This window comes from Lissotriton helveticus, chromosome 2_1 (genome assembly GCF_964261635.1).
Source record: "Lissotriton helveticus chromosome 2_1, aLisHel1.1, whole genome shotgun sequence".
NCBI lineage: Eukaryota > Metazoa > Chordata > Amphibia > Caudata > Salamandridae > Lissotriton > Lissotriton helveticus.
Genome location: NC_136059.1, coordinates 184,279,365 through 184,306,467, shown reverse-complemented (window position 1 = coordinate 184,306,467; position 27,103 = coordinate 184,279,365). Strand labels below are relative to the sequence as shown.

The following is a 27,103-nucleotide window of genomic DNA, read 5'->3' as shown; positions in this document are numbered from 1 at the left end:
ATGCACCGGAAATTGCGATTCCATAATTGCGAATCCTTAATAATCGCAATTATGGAATCGCAATTGCCTACATTGATGCATGTATTCTTCTAAGTCTAAAAAGTTCTGCATAAAATGGATAGTTCTGAGCTTGATAGGGTATTAAAAAATCACACCCCAGTACTAGCTACTAATAAAGAAGCTGCCACTACCAATTTTATTAATTGGATATAGACTGCAGTTATTCGATTAGCCCCAGAAAAAACAGTGAATAATCATAGGAAAAGTCAATCTGCTCCGTGGTACACCCCTGAGTTAACAAAACTTAACTAAAAATGCACGACCTAAGAACAGAGATGGAGGAGAAATCTCAATCTTGAAGAGAAAAATAAATACAAATCATTATTAGTGAGTATAAACCTCTAATTATTTCAGAAAAAAACAAATACTACACAGAAAAAATCTACACCCCCATAAAATCTTTATCCCTGTTACCTTCTGTAATAAGTTGGCAGAGTTTTTCCAAACAAAGGTAAATAGTGTTTTTGAGGAATTTTCCTCCAGTGAGGGTGCTAACCCTACAGTGGATCCTTTGCGCTGTTTTACATTTCCTTCAGGGCTGCACGATAATGCTGATCGTGTCCTAAATACTCCAGATAGCTTCACTCCTTTTACTGAAGGCACAGTAGTAAGGCTGCTGGAAACCACTAAGTCAGGTTCTCCTTTGGGTCCTCGCCCGTTCTACGTATTGCAAATGGTCTCCAGCACGATCTCTGCGCACCTAACGTAACTACTGAACAATGTTCTGGCTTCAGGCCAATTTGCAGCAGCCTAGAAAAAGGCGTTGGTGCTTCCTCTTTCAAAAAAAAAAAAAAGCATCCCTTGATCTAGGTGACACTAAAAATTACAGGCCCATTTCCCTACCATTGCCTGTGAAAATAATGGAAAAGGGCTTTAATGAGGACATGATGTCCTTTCTTGATGCCTACAATCTTTTGGATCCATCTCAGTATGGCTACAGACTTCAGCGTTGAGCATAAACAGCCTTAGTTGCGGCTAGTGAATAGATTCAAATGCTGAAAACAAAAGGGGGTGTTAATTTAGCACAGATTATGGAGTGGCGCTAAACAAATAGCGTGTTAGCACAAATGAGGATAATGAATGCGGTGCTGAAGGCAAGGGAAAAACCCCTAAACCCTCAATTCTGGACCAAGGTCCGTCTATGAACAAGAGCAATTCCCGTGCACAGGCATATGAGTGGGGAAAAAAAATACAAGCATGAAGGACAAGGGTGTTCTTTCTGGAAATGTTGATTTTTAATAGTGTGTTGATTCGCGAGCCAGCCAACACATGTTTAGTCAATGAGGTGTGACACCCTTGACTTCTTCAGGGATGTAAAGGAGTGGAATACATTGTGGACCTTACAACTGGTGATAATTCCGACCCATAGGGTCCTAAGATATGTCTGCAATGAGAAAATTTCTTCTATTGGATGCTCTGTGTATCTTATGAGTAAGGTGATGCAATTTAAATCTCGAAGGTGAGTCTCTCTCTCTCCTGGTATTATAAATCCCATTTCTATCTATCTCCTTTCAAATTTCAATACGCCTTGTAAAGGCAAGACCGAGATAATACGGCACTATCCGCTGTAAACCGATGTTTCGGCGAGTACGCCCCGTTTCTCTCGTGTGTCCGGGACCATGTCTGACCGGATACTGAATCCTTTACCAGGCGTATTGAAATTTAAAAGGAGATGGAAACAAAAGTTATAATACCAGGAGAGGGACTCACCTTCGAGATTTAAATACACCGAGCATCCAGGGACTGAAGAAGAGGGGCAGTTGATGTACCGGCAGGGAGGTTACAAACAAGAAGTGCAGCGGTCTTCTGAACTGCCTGAATCTTCGAGACTAACTTCTCATTTATGGAAGCCGAGAGCGAATTGCCATAGTCCAGACGACTGATAACCGGCACCTGGACAAGTGTTCTCCTTGTGGAGAGTGGTAATAGAGGAAAGGCTCTTCTCAGCATACACAACACGTAAAAACATGAACCTGTAATAGCAGAGGTTTGTTCTTTCATAGTAAAGGATTGGTCCAGCTGGACTCAAAGAATTTATACCACTAATATGGGTACAGAGGCCATACCCAGTTCTGATGGCCACCAGTCAGGTGACCAAAGAAGTTGGGCCTATCCAAATAGCATCATTTCAGTTTTCTCAGTGTTAAACTGGAGTGTATTTTCAGATTTCCAGGTTGCAATGGCTTTTATCCTGGCAGAAAACGAAACTTTTGATTTGGTCAGATTATTCTCATAGGAGAAGAGCAGCTGCGTATCGTCCACATATGATATAATCTCAAAGCCAAAATCTCTAACAATTTTGGCGAGGGAGTCACATAAATTGAAGCTCCAAAATGCGGCAGCTCGTCTGCTTCTAAAAATGTCTGAATTTAGTTCCATTTCACAGAGCATTCTTGGCCTTCATTGGCTACCTCTCTGCGAGAGAATCACATTTAAAGCTTTGTGTATGGTACAAAGCACTTTACAAAACTGGCCCTCTCTAATTTCTGAACATTTCTTTTTAACATGTCTCCAGTTGTAATCTCAGATCAATTGTGGCTATTCCGAGAATAAACAAAGCTAGATGGAGAGGCAGAAGCATCTCTTTCTATGGATGTAAGCATTGGAGCACCATGACCCTCTCTACGAGATCACACCCAAAAGACTTGGGTTTTCTCCTCCCATACCAAGTTGACTTCTCATGGCTCTCTCAAGGGAGGCTAGTGCCAAGACACCTTGGCACTCACGCGCTTTATAAAATCTTTACTTACCTTAACAAGAATCTTGATTTCAGTATTAAAGAGTGCGATGGGTCTATAGGTAGAGCAAGATTTCTGGGGTGTTGTGTGTTTTGGTATCACCACTGCAGTAGTCTTACACTGATTCCTGGGTAACCCTTCTTTGGGCATCCTCTTTAAACCTGTTCAGTAGATGGGGGCCCACTGCCGAGGTGAATTGTTCCATCTGGACCCTATTTGGGCCTAGCGCTATAACGAACTATCAATTTCGTCTTTTATGAAGAGTTTGTTCAAAATTAACTGCAGAATGTGAGACTGTTAACACTGGCAGCCTGTGGACCAAACCGCTGTGCACGTTGGGTCTGGTCCAGTTTTGTGGCATTCTTATCAGGCTATGTTAGTCCATGTGAAAATTTCAGCAGGTGGCAAAACACTATAATTTCATGTCTAAAAAGGTTGGTCCAAGTCTCTTAAGTATTTGTAAACCAAATGAAGTCCCTAGTAAAGTGGTACTTCACGTACACAGGGTCTGTACATTAAATGCTACTAGTGGGCCTGCAGCACTGATTGTGCCACCCACTTAAGGAGCCCTTTAACTATGTCTCCGGCCTGCCACTACAACCTGTATGTGCAGTTTTAAAGTGCCATTTCAACCTTGCAAAATAAACCTTTTAAAAAGGTGTGTTATAGTGTACTCATGTACTTTAGGCTCATAATCAAACAATAAGCATTCATAAACATAGGAATTCATTTTCAACCGAATTGAGCATGCTGCGGTGATGCAAGCTCTGCCAATTGCTCATGTAAATTATTCATTAATAGCTTGACCACAAAACCAGACCAGACCCAACGTGCACAGCTGTTTGGTCCACAGGCTGCCAGTGTTAACAGTCTCACATTCCGCAGTTAATTTTGAACAAACTCTTCATAAAAGACGAAATTGATAGTTTACAAAATTTTGAGCGATTTATTGTAGGACAAAAATATCGATTCTCTCAGTCAATGTACAAATCTTGCTCAACAAAAGTAGAATTTATTCATGACGATACATCATTGTATCCATTACCACGTGAACATAAACGGAAGAAAGATTGAATTAATCATAGTGTTACAAATCTGCATGCTGTCTTTGTAGTTTGTAAGTTTGGGCTGGATTGTTCCCATAAGGCTCAGGGTCAAGACTGATTTGCATATGGCCAGGTATAAACTGGGGTAGCATGGTGAGCAAAAGAATAATGGATTTAACCCAGATCTCTTGACTGGGGGTGAATGTTTTGATTTGTTCTGCATTCTGTCCATCAATTGTGTGTCTTTTGCCTTCTTGCCCTAAGTGTGCCAGCTATGCCCAGACGTGGGTCCTGGGCTCACTGTGCCACTGGAATCAAGCTATCCTGGCTGAAGAGGGGTGAAACCTCAAAACCGGTCCCAGGATGCTTGTTTCCGGTCCAGGGATGACCTGGCTTGGCAGTTTGGGCTGAACTGTTCCCATGAGGCACAGGCTCTAGACTGATTTGCATATTGCCAGGTCTAAACTGGGGTGGCAGGGTGAGCAAAAGAATGATGGATTTAACCCAGGTCTCTTGACTGGGGGTGAATGTTTTGATTTTTGCTGCATTCCGTCCATCAATTGTGTGTCTTTTGCTTTCTCGCCCTAAGTGCGCCAGGTATGCCCAGACGTGGGTCCTGGGCTCACTGTGCCACTGGAATCAAGCTATCCTGGCTGAAGAGGGGTGAAACCCGAAACCGGTCCTAGGATGCTCGTTTCCGGTCCAGGGAGGACCTGGCTTGGCAGTTCGGGCTGGACTGTTCCCATGAGGCACAGGGTCAAGACTGATTTGCATATGGCCAGGTCTAAACTGGGGTGGCATGGTGAGCAAAAGAATGATGGATTTAACCTAGATCTCTTGACTGGGGTGAATGTTTTGATTTGTTCTGCATTCCGTCCATCAATTGTGTGTCTTTTGTTTTTATATAAGCGAAACTATAGGCCCGAGAAACAGCAACCGCCCGTCTGTGTAAAATGCGCGTTTCACATCCATGTGAGACTACAGGTCCCGGCATGCAGTTTGTTTTGCATTATCAAGGGTACCGATTACGGAGTCAATATTCACGAAACGCCATTGCTAGTGATTAACTATGTGCCAATTTGCTTATGGTATTGCCTGTTAGGACCTGTAGTCTCACACAGATGGGAAACGCTACATTTTACACAGAAAGCAACACACCCAACATCTTATCTCGGAGAGATACCTTCTGGATTATTTTATACTCTTCTACCACAGGGTCTTAATGATAAATTGGAGATTACATCTTTACTATGAGTTTGGCCGCACAATAAGGGAAATGCACCTCATTTTTATGGCACATCAATCACAGTTCATTTATTTGATCATATTTACACGTGTACACTAAGGGCAATAACATGATGTTCAACAGATCGACCTCACTCATATTCTGAACACTTATTGGGCCTTACGTATGAACACATTTTCCCATGGACACAGAATGGGTAAAACCCTTTGATACATCTGACCATTTTTGTTTCTCTTCTTCCTCTCCGAGTGGTAGAATTCTTATGACACGACACTGCAATAAGCTTTGTTTGATTTGCAGCATAGTATTTTGCGTACCATTGTAATTCATGTTCTCAAGATACTGCGCTCCCTCTGGTTGAGTGGCCTTATCCTTCGAGTTGATATGTATAGTACATTTTTATGATGATGTTCTCTGTATCAATGATATTGCTCTGACTTGTTAGAGATAATACCCAACTACATGCATTCCTCATGAATCACTAATTTGGCCACAGCTGATCTGAGATTACAACTGGGGACATGTCAAGAGAAATCTTCAGAAATTAGAGAGGGCCAGTTTTGTAAAGTGCTTTGTGGACCATACACAAAGCTTTAAATGTGATCCTCTCACAGAGAGGTAGACAATGAAGGCCAAGAATGCTATGTCTCATGACTGAAACCGGTGATATTCATATTCTGTTATCCTGTTTTTACACCAAAAATGGTTATGGTTTTATATAACTGAAAGCAATCAAATGTAATACCATTGTGCCTTTAATTGGCCAGAGACAAACTTGGGGTGACCTACAGTGGAACATATAGCATCAGGGTGTTTTATATCACGTTTATAAGATATTAATGCTACCATGCAGCATACACTGATAAATATTTTTGGGGACATTATGGTCGAATACGAAGGCTCCACTTCCAAACGGGCCAGGAAATAGTCAGATATTTTCTGCACTCTGTACATATCCTGCATTCTGTACATGTGAAGACACTGCTGTCTGCACCGAATTTTGAACGTATCGGAATTGGATGTATGACGTTACAACGCAGGCTATTACAACGCCTGCCTTTACAATGCGGTTTTTACATCGCATACCATTACAACGCATAGCGCTTTTGGGTGCTGGATAGTGAATAGTTTAATTTACTATTCCAACTCCAGTCCTCGTGGACACTAGGGAAGGTGTTGGATAGTAAATTAAACCTATTCCCTATCCTAGAGCGCCCCCCAGCGCAATGCGTTGTAATGATTTGCGTTGTAATGACCGCGTTGTAATGGTAGTGCGTTGTAAAAGTTTCGTTGTAAGTGATGTTTACCATCGGAATTTACCATGCATTTTCCCACCAGTAAATGACAACAGGTGTGCCCTGCTGAAATTTGCCAGGGTGACTTCTTTAGAGAGGGCCATGTTTGCTGTTCTTGGAGACTAACACAATCCTACTCATTTTATGCACCTTGTCAGTACGAGTCGCTGTGTGCCCGGCCTGGTTACAAATACATCCGTCCTGAGGCTCTCAACCCACTGAGCTATCTTTCTAGCCAATTACCTCTGTTCTGGCAGAAAGATTGCGTTGCAGCGTGGCAGTGCCGCATCCTTCTGTCTCCTTGAATAATAGGACCCTGACAGACAGATGCTCGTCTTTTAAAACCAAGTGAATGTGTCCAGGGCTCTACAAACACCTCCCCTCTGCAGACATCTTTTCAGCTGCAGAACAAAGCCCTGCTTGTCTCCAGGCTGCCAGCACCGCTCTGCAGAGCGTTGCATGAATCTCTTTACAGGAATCTGAATGGCGCAACGCGCTTCTTCGAGTGTTTTGTTAATTTGGAAGCGAGCCCGCGTGGCTGCTTTTGTGGTGTATTTCCGTGCGGCACAATAAACCTACTTTTTGGTTAATCTTATGAAATATTCTTTAAAGAACAAATACATCCTTCATTTCTGTGCACTAAAGAATCTTTCAGACTAGTTCAAATATCGTCTTCCGGGCCAAATCTTGTCAATCCATTGAGGTTTGTAGGGAGGGACAATTGGGTTTACCTACAAGTATCCTTTTCTTTGGCACTGGCATCCCCAGTGAGTTGGTGGGGAGGGGTGGAGAGGGGGGTTGTAGGCGGACAGTGTCCCTATATTATATGCAATATATCGCATGGCCAAAATATCGCACCCACTGCATCAGCCTCACCACTATTGTGTGAAAAGTTTAGTCTAGGTGAATCAGGAGTTAGGACTAGTCAGTGCTTTATTTGAGCGGGTGGTTTCCAGTGCTGGCACCAGGACTTAATTGTCAACACCGGCCCTTATGAGGGCTGCCACTTGGTGGCGCTGTTTGTGTGATTTAAAGATCATCCGAACCACAGTTGTTTTTATTAATTCAATATACATTAAAAACAACTAATACCTGCCACCCAGGTCACTCTTATAGCTTTGGGGGCCTCGAATACACTGAATTGTTATACTTGTAGCAGTGTGACGATTAGTAGCCGTGATGTGATGGCAGCGCTGGGAGGGGCAATGGGTGGTGCAAGCTGTGGTGGCCTCCTGACTAGGGCCCGGGCACTCATTTTTTTCAGAAATTAAGCGCTGGGAATAATACAACTGTACGAAGTCCGAATTTTTTAGTACTTTATTTGTATGCATTCTTCTGTAACTGTATAGCTAAGGTCACAAATACAAACATTTATAAAAGTTAAAATGCACCACTAATTCACAAAATTGGGAATGCTGGAATGTCACGGAAGTGGCACTTAGAATTGTGAAAATTCGTCCAATATGGCAGGTCGGTGGTTTTCACAGATGTAGGGTTAGTAGCTGCTGCTGCTGTAAAGGGCTGGTGTAAGTGCATGTGGAGAAATGGTGACGTAGAACTGTCACAGGAGCTGGGGGCACAGAGTGGTGAGATGTCTTCCAGGTGGAAAACATGTTCTCTAAATTTAAGGCACAAACCGGCAGGCAGAATTGTAAACGAGGTTCAATGTGGACTACTCCAGGAAAGCATTTTTTAAGTGGAGAAATCTTTTCCTTCATTTCTTGAACCTTCCTAGAGAATTTAGGGGTCTTTTTGGCACTTTGCTAGCTCAGGGGCACAAATACACTAACCCTTTTCTGTAGAAAAATTACGTTTTTAGTTGGAAATGTCATTTTGTGGATGTTGGTGAATATATACAATAGTAATAATTGTAATGCTAATTTGTTTTGAATGTAGCACTTTGTACCGCAGTTTTGCCTTTTTTCAGAGGTGCAAAAAGAGGAGAAATTTCCAATAGATGGGACGAATGAAGGTAACATGTTAACCTGAAAACTAGCAAACACAAGGAGATGATGGACGGAGCACTGAAACCTTTCAGACACTCACCCCCAGTCACAGATCTGGGTTGAATCCATCAATTAGCTCACTTCTCCACCTCAGTTCAGACCCAGCCATATGCAAATCCGTCTTGACCCTGTGCCTCATGGGAACAGTACTGCTCGAACTGCCAAGCCAGGTCTTTCCTGAACCGGAAACAGGCATCTGTAGTGTTGTCCTCTATGGACGAACCCACCTCGCAGACAGTGTGAGGGGGGCGGAGGTAAGCGAGCGTGCCTCTGTTGGACCGGCCGAGCGTCCGCCTGGTGTGTTGAAAGTTAATAAAGAGGCCAGGGAGCTGGGCGTGGTTTCAGAGTAAGACTGGCCACTAAAGTAAACGCACGTGTGCCAAATCTTATTACTTCAGGACCCGCAACAGGGGACTCTACATTGGCGACGAAGGTGGTCTGACCACCCTGCCAACGTTTGCTGCCACCTTGATACCTGCCTGTGCCACACCTCTTTGGGAGCGCTCCAGCCGCATCTCCCCCCGGTGACCTATTTCGGACCCGGCGCCCGCTTTGTTACTGCGACCTGGACGGGGCCCACTGCCACGTGGGTGCCCCGCTTCTTGCCTACTCTCCCTGCCGCTGTGCCCCTCCGCATTTGCTCTGGTGCGGCGCCCGGCCACGGATGTCCCAGAGCTGCTGCCTCCTGCTCTACATTGAGCCGATCGCGCACGCGCATGCAGGTTGAAGGCCCGACGGCATCACGGACCTCCCGCCTGCCTACTTGATCCCGGTGAGTGCGTCCCCAACACGCGCACTGCCTCTGGAGGCCCCGCAATGTGCGTGCGTGACCCTGCACCCGGTTCTGTGGCCATCGGCTGCGTGTGTCTTCTGAGAGCCTCGCCTAAGGCCCTGTGGCCCCAGACTCCTGCACAGGGGACGTATTCTTCTGCTTCCAGCCCTCAGTGCCTGGACAGTTTTGAACCCTGCTTTGCCCACGTTTGGGGGGAGGATATTGCCACACAGCTGTGCCCCGCCCTTCCAGGCCAACGCCCAGTGTTCCCGCCCGATGCGGTCCAGCGATCTGCGTCCCTGGCGCCCTGTGGATTTGTGCACTGCAGCTTTGAGGCCTACTTCTGTGTGACTGTTTCAAACCCTCTAGCCTGACCCCGCGTGTGAGCTCACCGCCATGGCTACGGTCCTCCTGCTGGAACCTTTCTCAGTCACAGGTCCCCCACCGTCCCATGCGGCCCGCTGGAGAGAGTGGGTGGATCGCCTTGAGAACTTCTTCGAGGTGGCTGAAATTGCGGCTCCACGACGGTGCCCTATGCTGCTCCACCTTGGCGGCGCGAACATTCACAAGATATCGAAGCGGATCAGGGAGGGCGGCCCACCAAGAAACTACGCAACCATGCGCGACGCAATTACTGCCTACTTTCAACCCTTCGCCAGCCCCGACTACGAGCGGATTTTGCTTTGCCAAGCTCGCCAACTCCTGGAGGAGTCAGTGGACGTCTTCTACGCCCGTTTGAAAGAACTAGCGAGTACGTGCACCCTCCCGGATGAAGACGACGAGGTTCGTGCCCAGTTCATTCAAGGCTGTGCGTCCTCCAAACTTTGGGAGCGAGTCTTACAAGAGAACAATATGCCGATGAGGGACATCCTTACACTTGGCCGTTCCAATGAACTGTCGAAAGCCAGGGCCGCGCACATGGACCCCAAACCCACGGTTGCGGTCAAGACAGAGCCAGTGTGCGCCATCCGGACTGACCCCCAATACGCTCGCCTCAAGACCACCGACAAGCGAACGCCAAGCCCACCCAGTCGTCTCGCAACCGCCCATGTGGATGGTGTGGTGGCCCTACACCGCACGATGGAGCATGCCCTGCGCAGGGCAAGATCTGCAGTGCCTGAGGGAAAATAAACCATTTTTCAATAGTGTGCAGGTCCACACCGAGGAGGAGACAAAGCGGCCCACCCAGGAGAGTACGGACAATTGAACCCTCCCCTGACAGCCCAACCAGCAGTGATATGGACGATGACGAAGCGGACGAAGCCACTGTCCACGTGGTTCGCATGCTGAATACACTCAGCCGCTCAGCCCGCTGCACCGATGTGCACCGTCCAAATACAAGACCAAGCCATCGCTGCCCTCATCGACACAGGGGCCACAATCAACCTCATGGCAGCCAGCGTGTATCAGACCCTGTCAAACCCCCCCCAGCGCTTCGCCCCAACAGAGTGCAAGTCTACGCCTACGGCACCAGACAGTGTGGAGTCTTCCAATCTGGTCTATCACACGATGCAGCCCGCCAGCAAGCCAAGATATACGTCTTGCAAGAAGGATCAGGATTTCTGCTAAGCTGCAGAACAGCACAAGACCTCAGCCTCGTCCACTTCGCACTCACAGTCCGTGCCAATTACCTGGACAACCTAGTACAAGGCTTTGGAGACCTCTTCGAAGGGATTGGATGTCTGAAAGGCCCTGCTATCCACCTTCACATCGACCGGTCTGTCACCGGAGGATCGCCTTCCATCTTAGACCCAAAGTTGAGGTAGAGCTGCGTCTCCTGGAACAAGCTGGCATCATTGAGCGAGTACGCGGCCCTACCCCGTGGGTGTCGCCCATCGTCATTGCCAAAAAGCCGAAGGAGCCGGATGCTGTCCGCATCTGTGTGGACATGAGGGTTCCCAACCTCGCCATCAAGCGCGAGCGCCACCTGACCCACACCGTTGATGACATCATCGGGGAGCTGTCTGGCTCAAAGTGGTTCTCGAAGATGGACCTTCGGTCAGGGTACCACCAGATTCCACTCCATCCGGACTCTCTCCCCATCACGACGTTCTCCACCCACGCAGGGCTGTGGCGTTACACACGCCTCAATTTTGGGATATCAAGTGCAGCAGAAGTATTCCAGAAGTATTCCAGAACATCGTCCAGAGCGTTTTGCAAGGTTTAAGTGGTGTCCTAAACGTCAGTGACGACATCCTCGTGCATGCACCTACCCTGGACGAACACATTGAGCGCATCCGCACAGTGTTCTCCCACCTCCAGGACAGTGGCCTCACCCTTTATCGCGAGAAATGCGAGTTTCTCCGTAGAGACATTAGTTTCTTTGGCTACAGGTTCTCGGACAAGGGCATTGGCCCAGACCCCGACAAGGTCAAAGACATTCAAAACGCCCCAGCGCCGACATCAGTGAACGGAGTCCGCAGTTTTTTAGGAATGGTCACGTACTGCGGGCGTTTCATTAAGAACCTTTCGGAGCTGACAGGACCCCTATGAGACCTCACCAAGTCCACCAGTCCCTGGGTGTGGGACACAGAACAAGAAGAGGCATTTAACAAGACCAAGGCTGCCCTGTCCGCCGACACGACACTGGCCTACTTCGACCCTCTGCATGAATCTCAGCTAGTGGTGGACGCCAGTCCAACAGGCCTTGGAGCAGTGCTGGCCCAACAGCAAGCTTGTGGCGAGTGGGCCCCCGTTGCCTACGCCAGCAGAACCCTCAGACCCACAGGGCAGCGCTACTCACAAATTGAGAAAGAGGTCATAGCTATCTTGTGGGGGTGCCGTCATTTCCACATTTACCTATATGGACACCCGTTCACCGTCATCACTGACCACAAGCCTCTCATCCCACTCTTCCAAGGGTCCTCCTCACGTCCTCCTCCGAGGATAGAAAAGTGGGTATCACAACTACAGGAGTTCCAGTTTACGGTGGAATACAGGCCTGGCACCCGCAACCCGGCCGATTTTCTGTCGCGACACGCTCGCCCCGTCAAGGAGCCTGAGGTGGCGGAGGCCACAGCAATGGAAGAGTATGTCCGGATGATCGTCGAGAGGTCTAGGCCCCTCCCCATGTTTCTAGACAAAGTGGTACAAGCTACAAAGGACGACGACTGCCTTCAGGTCGCCGTCCAAGCGATCTCCTCAGGAAACTGTAAACCGCTGCAGAGTCCCGCGCCTTTCCGCTCCTCCGAAGCTCAGGCTACGCTGAAAGCCCTGTATCTGGTGCGCAACGATCTATCGGTCTTGGGAGAAGGTTGTCTCCTGCGAGGGCCACGCCTCGTTCTGCCGGAGCGCCTGACTCGCCAAGCTGCCCTTTTATGCACATGGAGCCCACCAAGGGATAGTGAAATCAAAGAACCGCCTCCGGAGCAAGGTCTGGTTTCCTGGTTTGGACCGCCAAGTGGAAACCATCATCCAACAGTGTCCGGTATGTCTGGCGACCAGCCTCCCCAACCATCCCACACCAGTGATCACCAAAGATGGCCCCACCTCCTCGTGGGAAAGAGGCATTGCAGACTTTGGCAGCCTACCGGGCGGAAGATACATGTTCGTAGTGGTGGACGACTTCTCACAGTATCCCGAAGTGGAGATTGTGACATCCACCGCCGCCGGTGATGTCATACCCAAGTTGGAGAAAATAATGGCCACCCATGGCCTCATCGGAGAACTGAAAATGGACAACGGCCCTCCTTTTACCAGCATGGAATTCTCAGAGTACCTAGCAGCCCCCCGAATAAAGCATCGCCGGGTGACGCCCCGATGGCCACAGGAAAATGGAGAGGTGGAGCGGCTGATGCGTACTCTAAACAAAACCATCCAAATATCCACTGCCGAAGAGCAAGCACTGGAGCTGGCTTTGTACCAGTTCCTCTGGGAATACCGCCTCACCCCGCACTGCACCACAGGGGTCTCACTGAGCCGCCTCTGTTTTGGGAGGGCCATGACAGACACTATTCGGCATCACCCTGAATGGGCGTGAGCTCCCGTCGATCCAAGTCAGTCTATGGCCCGGCGAGCGAAGAACAACCAAGACGCCTCAAGAGGTAGAAGGGACGAAGATAGCCCTATTGCAGTGGGTGACCAAGTGTTGGTGCGTGATCCCCATCCCGGCGGAAAGGTCAGAATGCTGGTTGAATTAACTCCATGGACAGTGACAGAAGTTAAAGGCACCATGGTTACAGCCTCTCGAGGGAGTGAACGAGTGACCAGGAACGTATCATTCTTTAAGAAGGTCCCCATGGACGACTTCGAAGGGTTCCCCGAGCTCGGTGAGGAGGACGCCGCAGAGCCGAGTCCCCAGCTGAATGTGGAAGGCGTAAACAACCATCACCCAGCCCCGAACGAAGAAGAGGACCGAGTCGCCCAGAGCCCGAGGAGTCTGCCACGCCAGCGAGAACTGAACAGCCCGGAGGTGCCTGAGGGGTCTGAACCCGCAACCCTGCCATCGACACCATCCGACCGGACCAGGCATGGCCGGTACAGCCTGCGGCCCCATCCACGACCGTCCCAGAAGTACCAGGATTTGTTGCCCACTGCCGACCTCTGTGAAGTGGCCGGGGATGAGTCGTGGCAAGCCAAGTAAGACTGTTCCGTTTTATCCTGTTTTCTGATGTCAGAGACTGATGCCATTGGTGTTACATGTTTAAAGTCTTTATTCATTCTGTTGTATGTTTTGCTCTTATGGGTAAAGGAGGAATGTAGTGTTGTCCACTATGGACGAGCCCACCTCGCAGACAGTGTGAGGGGGGCGGAGGTAAAAAACCCCGTGAGCGTGCCTCTGTTGGACCGGCCGAGCGTCCGTCCGTCCGGCGTGTTGAAAGTTAATAAAGAGCCCAGGGAGCGGGGTGTGGTTTCAGAGTAAGACTGGCCACTAAAGTAAACGCATGTGAGCCGAGTCTTATTACTTCAGGGCCCGCAACAGGGGACTCTAAAGCATCCTGGGACTGGTTTTGGGGTAGCAGCCCTCATTAGCCAACCTAACTTGACATGGCTTGGCAGTTCGAGCTGCATTCAGAAATCTCGCTGGGAGGTGGTTTACCGTGCGATTTCTCTAGCTCAGTAGCTTACTGTTGGCTAACCACGTAAGAAAAAATACTCTGCGCAGCTTTTTGGAACTCTGCATGGAGCGCGGAGTGAGCAAAACTCTGCAAACTGTGCCGGAGGAGAAATCTTCATCCACTCCAAGTGAACACCAGGTCTAGTATGTCACATGACCTGTGGGCCTGGTGATTCCAGGGGGAGTGGCTCTTAGTTTTCTATTAACAAGCAGCGTATATGTGGGAGTAGTTGAAACAAGACTAGGAAAAACAGCGGGCTTTCTTTGTCAGCAGCCTAATGCAGGTCCACGCAACCCCTGCCGGCACTGGCCTCTCACCAGCCCATCTGTCGCCCCCACCACTGCCCATCCAGCCAAAGGCCGATAAATATCTATGAGCTATTGGCAGGCCAACTGGAAATATGAGACCTAGAAGGACCAAATTATGTGGCAGCGTTCACTAATTTATGCAGCATATTGTGGAGCATTTTGCAATAGTACTTCATTATTTTCTAATTTTTGCACTTGGTAACACCCAAATACAGCAGTAAGCAACTGATAGAGGGCCAGCCAACCTTTGCAAAGGGCCTTCCAGCGTGCAGTAATAGGTTTTGCCATGTTTTTCGTAACTTCTGATCCGTTTCAGCTAGTACAAATTTTTTTTAAAATTCTGTCGTTGATGGATTATGTGGCAAATGTAACAAATACATAATTATGCAAAAAAAGCCGCAGTTGCAGAATCTTATAATTCCATTGGTCCAGGATGTGGGAGACTGAGGGACCCCTGTTCCCATTATGCAGGAGCGGCCCTTCATTTTGTGTTGCGTCACTGGCCTGTGTGTGAGCTTCTTTGGATAAAGTGTAATAGGGCTGATACGATACTTGTGATCTGTGGCACTGGGACAACTTTGACGGTCTGGGATGAGATAAAAAATGAAAAAGAGGCTGATGGGCGACTGGTCCCTATCTACCTCCCTTTTTGGGAACTCTGATTTCTATCCTGGACTAGACTGGGAGGCAGTCAGGAATTGGGGGAAGGATAGATGCCTGAAGCTGGGGGACCTTGTTAGCAATGGTACTGTAAAACCAGTTGAGCATTTCAGGTGGGACTTCACCTTCGGAGAGTCCTGAAAGATGTTGCTGTTTGCATCTGTGACATTTGGATGGTACTGCATAAGAGCCTGGGGCTCAAGGAAACCTACTCCCTTAGACAGGCTGTCGCAATCTGCTGAGACAGTGAAGCAGCTAGTCTAGAATTAAACCTAATATTACAAGCAAAGCAACTCAAATCACCCAAATGGAGCCCTCTAGGCTCTTGGGAGACATAATTATGCACCTCACTCGCACATATGTCACTTTTTAACTTATTCATAGCCGACCTCACCGAATCATTGAACGAGGTTAACTCGCATCCACCGAGGCTAGCGGGAAAACAAATGTCAAGTTTGCTATATGCAGACGACGTGGTGTTGATGAGTCACACAAAGGTAGGACTGCAAAGACTGATTGATCGATCACTTAGGTATGCAAAGGATAACCAAATGGTAATAAATGAGGCAAAAACAAAAATAATGGTTGTCACTAGGAGCAGAAGTCAAAAAAATAAATGGATGCTGGGACAAACCCAACTAGAACAAGTTGATTGCTATCGGTATCTTGGTGTCCTATTCAACGAGAGTGGAAGTTTTCTCCCCCAAAGGAAAGATATCACCAGGAAAGCAAATAGCTTGGTTGCCACATTTAGAACCATACAAAAGAAATTAACCGCCTTGACATACGGTCCTTTATTAAAAATCATATCGGCCAAACTAGTACCAACTTTAACAAACGGTGCCGGAGTCCTAAACGGGAAGGATGCGGAGCTAATTAACAATGCAGTGGCAAAAACATACAAAATACTTTTCAACCTACCCTGTAATGCCTCACAGGCACAAATAAGGCTTGAGTTTGGGATAAATAATCAGCTTTATGCCCGGCAAGGCCAAATTTTAAAAGTGTGGAACCGTGTAAAAAACGACCAGGTCAATCAATTGTCTCAAATATTATGGAAAGAAGTAAGAGACAATACGAAACTTCAAGCCTGGGCATACTTAAACAAAGCAAAAGAAGAACTTGGATTAACACCAATTTGGGAAAATACTATCACCCAGGAAAGTTTTAAAAAAACAATTAATAAACTGGTTATTCATCTATCGCTGCTAAAAGACAAAGAACTACTGGTAAAAAGAAAACACTCTTGGCCAATTGTAAACGACTATAAGAAAAAACAAGTCCAAAACTACCTAGAAACTCCTTGGTCTGTCCAAAGTAAGCGAACATTTATTAGAGTGCGCATTCCTCTATGGCCAAGTTTGTGTCATCTTCCACCGTGGAAGTTAACTGAGGGCAATATGATATGCAGGTTGTGTAAAGGGGGACAAGAAGATATGTTGCATCTTTTATGTTTGTGTCCTGCAATAGAAGCAGACAGGAAAGTAATCCTCAGGCGGTTATTCAATGCTCGAGGTGTAAGAACTTGTAGACAAGCACTTATGGCGTGCCTAAGCTCGAACGATCTATTAATGAATTCCGCTTTTGTAAAAATGTTATCTGTGATTGCAAAAGGCCTTAAGGCACATTTTATTTAGAGTTCCGCTTTTTAGAAGACTAGTAAAATTATTTGCTTGATGCTCTTGTACTTTTTTATTGTTAAAGATATTTTAAAGTGTACTTTTTTGTAAGATTTGAATTAATCAAACAAATAAACTTGAACTTGAACACACATATGAAATGGACTGACGTCATGCAAATCTGACCATTTTCACAGACTTGCAGCTAGTCTGATAATATACTATAGCTGGTATTACACACACTTGTCTATGCTACAAGCTTTGACGAGGGAGGCCCTGATAAATGCTGAAGGAATGCAGGGATGGTGGCTCGCTACTCCATATTCTTTAGCACTGCCCTAAAGTTCGCAGCTTCTGGAACATTTTTGGGCCTTATAGTACCCCCAATGCACCAAATGTTTTTGTTGGGGGCGGTGGGCACCGGAGTCAAAGTGAGAGATGTTGAGAGGCACAAATAATAGTTAAATTGCTTCTGCTTGCGGCAAAACCCTCCTGGGTGGGTGGGATTGCGTCCATCCTGGGTTGGGCTGGTATCGTCGCCTGTACGGGACAGTGGGGGTAGAGAAGGTCTTTCGCGACACTGCTGGTTCAGGGTGGGAAATTGTGAAACAATGGATCTGGCATCTTTTGCGAAGACATCTAGCCGTGGCTTCCATCACGTGCCCAAGAACAGTGTGGGCTCTGCAATTTCTCCCTTCTGAAGTGGACCACGGTGACGTCATCTGGTGGCAAATTATTATGTTGCCTACACATACTTACCGGATGCTCTTTTAAACTAAGATGGAAATTAAAATGTATTAAATCAAAAAATGGACCGAATTTGAATTTTAATGAATTTATTGAGCGCACTGTTACCGGGGCGGTTTCCTGGCGCTAGACAGCGAAGAACCAGAGGGGTAGGGAACGGAAGCTATACTGCTGGAGGGCTGGGGAACAGGAAGGTTTTGAGATGTCTGCGGAACTCAGCGTATGAGGAGGAAGCTCTGAGAGCAAAAGGGAGGGAGTTCCAGAAGGAGGGGGCTAAAACCGCAAATCTCGTCCCACCAGACCTCTTCTTCTTAAAGCGTGGAACTGTCAGAAGAGCCTGGTGGGAGGAGCGAAGCTCTCTAGCCGGGAGATAAGGGGATATAATCTCACAGAGAAAGGCAGGGGCAGTGCCAGATCTAGCCTGGTAGGTCATACAGCCCAACTTGAAGAGAGCCCTCTCCTTCACCGGCAGCCAATGCAGCGACTGCAACAGAGGGGAAGCACGATGAAACTTGGGAAGTCCATAAATCAGGCGGGCGGCCTGATTTTGTATCTGCTGCAGTCGGCGGATCAAGTAGTCAGGGGCCCCGTTGTAAATCACATTCCCGTAGTCAAGGCGCGATAGCGCCATGAGAATGAGCTTCAGGGCAGAAACAGAAAAAAAACGGGAAACCTTACGGATGGTGCGGAGGGAAAAAAAACAAGAGGACACCACCGATGAGACCTGTGTGTGAAGCGAGAGCTGGGAGTTAATGAAGATGCCCAGGGTTTTGACCTTGGAAACCGGGGAGGGGGGGGAACCCAGTGAATCAGGCCAGAAAGACGGGGACCAAGGACTGCAACCACCCCCGGTCAAAACCAACTCGGTTTTGTCGGGATTTAACTTGAGGTGGTTGCAGTTCATCCAATTTTGGATGAAGAGCATTACCCTCTGGAAATTCCAAGCAGAGGAAGGGGAATGGGAAAGGTTAAAGATAAGTTGGAGGTCATCGGCGTAGTTAAACACCGAGACCTCCATCTGCTGTAAAGAAAAAATGAGGGGTGAGATGTATAAATTAAATAGCAAGGGGGACAAAGAAGAGCCCTGAGGAACGCCGCATGTCACTCTACGGGGGGGGGCAGCAAAGCCTGCCAGGTGGACGGCCTGCTCCCTGTCAGTTAGAAAAGACCGGAGCCAAGCATGGGCCGTACCCCGAATGCCCGCCGCCTCGACACGGGTCAGTAAGATGTCATGGTCCACCGTGTCGAACGCGGCGGACAGATCGAGGAGGACCAGGGCCTGGGGGAGGCAGGTGTCAATGCCCTCCCTTCAGTTTGTCCATCACTGACACTACCACCTTCTCCGTTGAGTGCAGCGGACGAAAGCCAGCCTGACAGGAGGAGAGGCGGCCGGTGGACTCCACAAAGGAACTCAGGGTCCGGGTGACATGAGCCTCTGAGACCTTAGCCAAATAGGGAAGCAGGGAGATGGGGCGATAATTGGCAGGCAGAGATGGATCAGTGCCTGCCTTTTTTAAGATGGGAATGATGACAGCTGATTTGTGGGCAGTTGGGACAATACCTGAGGTGAGGGAGTGGTTGATGAGAGTGAGTGGGGGGGAATAGCAGCTAGAGAAGATCTCTTTTAGGGCGAAGGCCGGGCCGATGTCATGAGGAGATCCAGATTTGACCCGAGCCAGTAAAGGGAGAAGGGTTTCCCGTGTCAGGGGGGGAAAAGAAGTGAGGAATGGGACAACAGGGAGCGGTTGAATAATGAGCGGAGTGGAAGAGGAGGAAGGAATATTAGCCTTAATGAGGGCCACTTTCTCAATGAAGAAAGAGTTGAGAGAGTTGCAAAGTAACTGGGAGGGGGGGATTTTGGAGATCACCCTGTCGGAAGCAGCAAGTTCATGTACTGTGGCAAATATTTCTTTAGATTGATTTTCCGCTGCTAGAATTTTGCCAGAGAAGTACTCGGCTTTAGCAGTTAAAATGCCTTGTTTGTATTCCTTAAGGACAAGGTGATACTTAGCTTTGAGGAGGGGGCAGTAATTGCGACGCCACGCTCGTTCTGCTCTACGCGCCGCCAGCTGCTTGTCTTTAAGGAGGGGAGAAAACCACCTGTTGGCGGCGTGAGCTCGCTTGATGGCGACTTTTTTGAGGGGAACAATGCGGTTGCATGCCTGTAGTAACCAGGTGTTAATGGCTGTGAGTTGAGAGGAGAGGGGTAGATCGTTGAGCTCAGGGCAAGAAGCCGCAAGGGAAGAGCAGACATCAGGGAGGTCAGCCTTATCCCACTTTCTAAGCCAGGTGTTTTTGGGCAGTGGGGGTTTAGGCGGGCGTCCGAGGTCAAGTGCAAAGGAAATCAGATGGTGATCTGACCATGGGCAGGGCGAAATGATAGGGGAGTTGGTGGGGATGTTAAGAGTCCATATTTGATCGAGCTGGTGACCAAGGGAGTGGGTGGGCATAGAAAGCTGGGGAAGGAAATTAAGGCTGGTGAGCAGAGTAGTGAACTCCTTAGATCTAGCATCCTCGGCCGGGTCATTAGGCCAATAGTTTAGGTCCCCGAGGAGCAGGACTGCGGAGTTGTTCACTACAAGCGTAGCCAATAGGTCCTCCATAGAACCAAGAAAGTGAGGAGTGGACAGGGGGGGACGATAGATCAAGACACGTCAGGGGAACCCCAAATGAAATGGAGCGGACTACAAGACAGTCCACAGCGGGAATGGGAGTGAAGGGAAGAATGGTAAAATGAGAGTCGATGTGGGTAATCAGGGCGACGCCTCCACCTGTCTTTCCCCCAGGACGATCCATTCTGATAGCCGCGTAGGTCGGGGGCAGCATGGCTAGGAGACTCGGAAGAGAGTCATCCCTGAACCAAGTTTCTGTTAGAAACAGCAGATGAGGTTGGCAGGAATCAAGCAGGTGGAATAGCTCTAATTGATGGGCGACTGCCGACCTGGTGTTCAGGAGGATCGCATCGATGGTAGACTGGGAGGTGCAATGAGGGGTGGGGGTGGGGGAGGGGGACCGAGGGACAGGGGGAAGTGGAACATCAAGCAGCTGATGGGATGGCAGATCAGGGCATGACTGAATAAAAGAGGATCTGCACAGCCCGAGAGAGATGATACGCTCTAGCACGATAAGGGCTGGAGGGCGCGAGTGACGGAGTGAGAGCAAAATGGCAGGGGGGTAGCTGATGACAAGAGGGGCAGAGTGACAGGCCCCGTGCCCCGGCCTGTCGCGGACGGGCGCAGACGGGCTTAACTCAGGCGCAACTCCGGCGCGCCTACGACGCGCCCGCTGCGCTCGTCCGCTGCGCTGACGCATAGTAGATGATTAAATAGTATGGTGACGAGGGGGGTGTGGCGAAGGTGTAGCACGCCGACCAACCCAACCAAAGATGGCGCCCGCCGCCACCAGTGAGCACCGTGAAGCGGTCAGCCCACGAAGGATTACTGGATTGAGAGGTAAATGCGCCTGCTAGTACTCAGTAGGGAGGAAGAGGGGAGGATTAAAAATTATTTTTATGTGCCTGCTAGCAATCAACGGACACAGGTCGAGAGGCCGATGGAACTGCTAGTGATCAGCAGAGTGCAGTGAGTAATTAAAATAGAAGTAAAATAAAATTCCTGCAGCGCTCCAACAGTCGCTAGCGTGCCCTCTGCCACCGGGCTACTTTGCGATCACAGGATGCGGAGACAGGCGGGTCCTAAATAGTATGGTGACGAGGGGGGTGTGGCGAAGGTGTAGCACGCCGACCAACCCAACCAAAGATGGCGCCCTGCCGCCACCAGTGAGCACCGTGAAGCGGTCAGCCCACGAAGGATTACTGGATTGAGAGGTAAATGCGCCTGCTAGTACTCAGCAGGGAGGAAGAGGGGAGGATTAAAAATTATTTTTATGTGCCTGCTAGCAATCAACGGACACAGGTCGAGAGGCCGATGGAACTGCTAGTGATCAGCAGAGTGCAGTGAGTAATTAAAATAGAAGTAAAATAAAATTCCTGCAGCGCTCCAACAGTCGCTAGCGTGCCCTCTGCCACCGGGCTACTTTGCGATCACAGGATGCGGAGACAGGCGGGTCCTAAATAGTATGGTGACGAGGGGGGTGTGGCGAAGGTGTAGCACGCCGACCAACCCAACCAAAGATGGCGCCCGCCGCCACCAGTGAGCACCGTGAAGCGGTCAGCCCACGAAGGATTACTGGATTGAGAGGTAAATGCGCCTGCTAGTACTCAGCAGGGAGGAAGAGGAAGTCGTGGTTATCTAATGTTTACCGTGTAAGAAACCATGTATGCCTTGCTTTATCTGTGAATTTACAAAACCGATAACCAGAAGGTCCTTTCACACGGAAATAACTCTTGTAAATTCTTGTATGTGCCCTGTATGCCGGGATGCGCAATTTTATTGTTTCCTGCTGGTCAAGTTCTCCATCGTTTTCGGTTTTCCTCCTTGCACTTTTTGCAGTGTTTGCAGTGTTCCATTCTAACTGTGCCCTGGCATAGTTTTTCTGCAGATGGCAAGATCTTTGTGACTGCATTGCATGATACCCTTCAATCCACATGCGCCGTGGAGGGAATTGTCTGCAAACTTCTCCCTGCAGATTTATAATTTAGAAAATGGTTCTGGGCAGAGTGGGACATGTATAGCAAACGTAAAACCTTTCCACCTTCGTAAAGTTGTCCATAAAACACCGTGAAATCTGCAAAACAAAAAAGCTTGCACATGCTTACCCACAGTCGCCTGCTATTGAAATGTTAGATTGTGCCGGTCATAGAACAAGGGTCTGAGAGGGTCATGGTGGTCGAGAGACCTTCAACAAACCAGCCGCTATTTCTACTTTTGAATCTGTCGACTGACTCTCTTACTGGAAGAGCGTTGAACATTTGATTGTTTTGTTTCTTTATTTAGCTTTTGTTAATTTTAGGAATCTGTAAGGCACAATGTTTTGCCACTACTAAAGGTATATATATATTTTTTTTTTATTGCAGGACTGGCTTCCATCATGAAAAGGCTTCTCACAAAGTACGACAATCTCTTTGAGATCTCCTTCCCCTATTCCATGGGCTGGCATGGTAAGGATGCTGAGAGCAGCAGCAGTATGATTGCAGCTAAATAGTTTTATTGTATCAGTTCTTCCAAAGAGCCACATGTTGCTAACTTAATCCTTCCAGTTGCTGGTGCCGGTGGCAAAAACCCTCTAATTAACCCTTTCAGATCAGGTCTTCATGTCCAGGGATGGTGAAGGGAGGGTAGCCGTCCACATACATGGCGTGCCAGGGTAGTGATATCTTGTATAGTTATATGGCTGCTCCTGTGTGCCACCTGTAGACTATGGAAGGATGGTCAGAATGTATGGGCTTTGCAGTTGTGTCGTCTTGTTCAATCACAGTCTTGCGGCACCGCTGAAGCTGCTTGTTTTGTCTGAGCTGACGGATTGGAACACACCGTTGCCACACTTACTCAAAGCAAATAGGAAGCAAACCGTGGGGTGCGTTAGATAGATGGGGTAGAAAGAACCATGTGAAAACCTTGGGGAGGATAGCCAAGGAAACCAACACAAGTGTAACAAACATTGGAAAAGCCAATAGGGTTTGTCTTCGTCAGAGTAGAGTGGCGTACAGTACATTGCTGCAGGGTAGATTGCAGTGGTGTAGAGAGGTGTAGGGTGGCACAGATTGAAGTAGAGTCTAGTGGTGTACAGAGGTGCAGAGTAGAGTGTAGTGGCATAGAGTGCCGTGGTGTAGAATGTGGTGGAATAGAGTAGAGTGATGCTGAGTAGAGTGCAGTGTGGTAGATTGCAGTAAAGTAGAGGGGTATAGAGTAGAGTTGAGTGGTGCAGAGTTGATTGCAGTGGCGTAGATTGCGTTGACATTGAGTAGAGTGGTTCAGAGAAGAGTGCAGTGGTGTAGATTCCAGTGGTGCAGAGTAGAGTGGTACAGCAGAGTAGAGCGCTGCAGAGTACAGTGGTCTAGAGTGCAGAGTGTGCAAAGTAGAGTGAACTGGTGCATAATAGAGTGCAGTGGCATAGAGTACAGTGGTATAGAGCAGAGTGGTGCAGAGTAAAGGGACAGTGGCCTAGGTAGTGGCGTAGAATGCAGTGGTGAGGAGTGCAGAGTAGAGAGACATACAGTGCAGTAGAATAGAGCGGTACAGATTAGAGTGCAGTAACGGAGATTGGTGCAGAGTTGAGTGGTGTAGGTTGCTGCAAAGTACAGTGCAGTGGTGTAGAGTGGAGCAGAGTAGAATGCAGTTGAGTGGCGTAGAGTAGAGTGACATAACATACAATGGTGCAAGGTAGAGTCGCATAGAATGCGGTGGTGCAGAGTTCATTGGCATAGAGTGTACTAGAGTAGAGTGGTGCAGTGTAGAGTGCAGTGCCATATGGTGGTGCAGAGGGGTAGAGTTGTGCAGAGTTTAGTGCAGTGGCACACAGTAGAGTTCTGCAAGGTAGAGTGTAGTGGAGTGGTGTACAGTAGAGTGCAGTGGTGTAGAGTGGTGCAAATTAAATGAGGGTGGCATAGAGTGCAGTGGTAGAGAGTGATATGGCGTAGCGTGGTGTAGAGTGCAGTGGCATAGAGTAGAGTGACGTAGAGTGGTGCAGAGTAAAGTGGTGTAGAGTGCTGTGGCTTATAGTGGTTTAGAGTAAAGTGGCAGAGAGTGCATGGGTGGCAGAGTAGAGTGGCGTTGAGTATAGTGACGTAGAGTGGGGTAGAGTGCATTGGCATAGAGTGCAGTGGCGTAGATTAGAGTGGTGCAGAGTAGAGTGTAGTGGTGTAGATTGTTGCAGAGTAGGTTAGAGTGGTGCAAAGTAGAGTTCAGTGGTTTACAGTAAAACGGTGCAGGCTAGAGTGCGGGGTGTGGAGTAGAGTACAGTGGAGTAGAGTTCAGTGGCCTAGAGTGGTGCAAAGTAGAGTAGAGTGGTGCAGAGTAGAGTGCATTGAGTGCAGTTGTGTAGGGTGGTGTAGAGTACATTGGCATAGAGTACATTGGTGTAGAGTGATGCAAATTATAGTACAGTGGCGTAGAGTGGTGCAGAATAGAGTAGCGTGGCTTTGAGTAAAGTGGTGCAGAGTAGTGTGGCATGAAGTGTGGTGGAATAGAGTGGTGCAGAGTAGATTGCAGTGGCATAAAATGCAGTGACATAATAGAGTGGTGCAGAGTAGTGTGGCGTAGAGTAGAATGGTATAGAGTACAGTGGTGTACAGTTCAGGGGTATGGAGTGCAGTGGCATAAGGTAGCGTGGTACAGAATAGAGCACAGTGATGTAGAATGCAGTGGCATAGAGTACAGGGTAGGGGTGGGAGGGGAAAAAAGCAGCATGGAAGGGGGTGGGTTAGAGGTTATAGAAGCTACATGGCCGGGAATATGAGAGATGGACTGGAAACACAAGGACTCATGGAGTGCTTGAACTCAATGAAAAAAGTAACTCCAAAAATGAGAGCAGTGGATGGACAGAAGTGCTTGGTCCATGCTCCATGGGTGGGACAAACACAAAAGAGGACGTGATGCCAGCATTCTGTGACAACTGGAGTGAAGTAAATAAGAGCAATGCTGAAGCTTACAAATTGCAAGGTGTTGGCAGCCTGTATGTCAAATGATTGTGAAGAACATATTTTGCAAAGACAACGCGTGCATTGTTGAGGCAAAACCTAAAAATTATTTTCTCTTGAAAGCTGTCTGTATTTTCAATATAGTGACAGAAAATATATAGAAAATGTAGCTGATGTTAAATATCTTGCCAAACAGTATTGCAGCTCTTTACTTTGAACAAGAGTCTGCAAACAAACAAAAAAGAAAATGTATCCTCAAAAGTCCTTTACATGAAGTGGTTTGGGGAGAGATAAAGATTCTTGAGTAGCGAGAAAACACTTGGAGGGAATTACTTTGGACTTTTGTACTCTGCCCAGTGATGAGTCTTATGAATTCGGGCATTGACTTGCAGAGTTTTCGCACTGCAGAAAAGTAGCTTATCTTCAGAAGCAGCCGGCACTTGCTCTGAATGTTGCATGGTAATGCTGTAATAGTGAGATTATTGCTGAGATAAAAGGGTTATTTCGTTGGCATTTAGCATGTCCATTTTGAAAGTGTTAGAGCATGCACAACTGATTTGAGTTTTTTGAGTGTTGTCATTAGCTTGCTCTTTATTAATATAAAGACCTTGAAGAGGGCTGAAATATTCATCTTTGCAGTGTTATCTTGGGAATTTATTGCCAAGTCACTGATAAAGCTCAACAGTCTGGCAACCAACAGTCTGTGAGCCCCTCATATATTTTAACAAGGCACTTTGTTGGGGGCATAGGCCATATCTTGCTGTGGTCCCCTAGTGAACCGCAAGATTACATGACACCATCGCCGTGTTCCGGGCGTCCTGATATTTGTATCTCAGTACCACTCCCCTGAAAGCTTGGTGGTGCAGAAGTCTTTTAGCAAAACCAACCCCAACATGTTCTGATTTCCTATGGGGGGAATAGATGAGAACAGGTGGAGGCATTTGGGAAAAGTTTCTCCTCATCCACCAGCTCGGCACTTGGATCTGTAAATGCCAGCTGCCACTTGGAGCGCCATTCTCATGCCCTTTGTGGTTCGGTGGCTCAAGTCTTCCCAGGTGTTCCTGAACAGCTCAGACCCATCTTACAACCCCACCAGCCACACCCTTTTAGCGTGCCCTTTGAGGTGCACTGCCACCCAGTCGGATGCACGATCCAACGATTCTAACTGGGTTGGCAGGCCAGAACACCAGCCAGGTAGGTCCTTCAAATTGTTTAGCAGGGTAAGCCCCATATTGAGATGGAAATGTCCTCTGCATTGTAAATAAGTGCAACCTTTCCTTGAGGGCCCAACTGTACTATCGTCTGGATCCCTAATTCTGATTTATGTTATCATAGGCAAACACAGATCATATGTGACATAGGCCTGTCTTATGAATTGTGGTCTTGTTGGACAGGGAGGGGCGCCCAAAGCGCTACTGTCACAGTGGTGGAAGGAAGGCTATCACCTTCACCAAGAGTTAAGCAGCACAATCGTGTTTGTGGCAGCATACTGTTTAGTGATCAGTAGTAATGAACAGGTCCTTTTTACCCTGTCACTGGAGTGAGGCCTACAGGCTCACCCACCTTTTTAATTCTGCTGCTGTGTGCTTAACTCGCTTTTGGTCTTTATCAGTTGGATATAGAGTGCTGCACAGTGCAGGAGTAGTTATTGTAACTGGCAATGGTACAGTACAGGGATAGAGCAGTGCTGTGCAGTACATATATGGTTAGTGAATGTACTTAGTGTATGTATGCTTGCAAGGATTACATCACATGAGAGATGTAGTGCTGTGCAGTGCGTGCCCTAAAAAGCATGTGCTGGGTGTATGTGTGCTTGTGGGAAGTACATTACATGAATGGTGAAGTGTTGTGAAGCACACAATGTGTGTGTGTGCTGGCAGTGTGTGTGTTTGCAAATGACACACTCTGGTACAATACAGAAAGGCTACAGTACTGAACAGTGCACGCAGATTGAATGTGTGTACTGACTGTATGCATGTTTGTGGTGGCACAATACATAGAGTTAACAGGGC

The 27,103-nt window shown here is 48.0% G+C and overlaps 1 protein-coding gene across 1 annotated transcript in view; it reads left to right on the top strand.

The window, feature by feature from the left end:
• Positions 1 to 27,103, top strand: part of GALT (galactose-1-phosphate uridylyltransferase) — a 141,384-nt gene that overhangs the window by 85,726 nt on the left and 28,555 nt on the right. Inside the window, exon 9 of the mRNA XM_078674693.1 lies at positions 22,530 to 22,613. Coding sequence (XP_078530819.1) covers positions 22,530 to 22,613 — 84 coding nt within the window. The remainder of the gene's footprint in view (positions 1 to 22,529; positions 22,614 to 27,103) is intronic.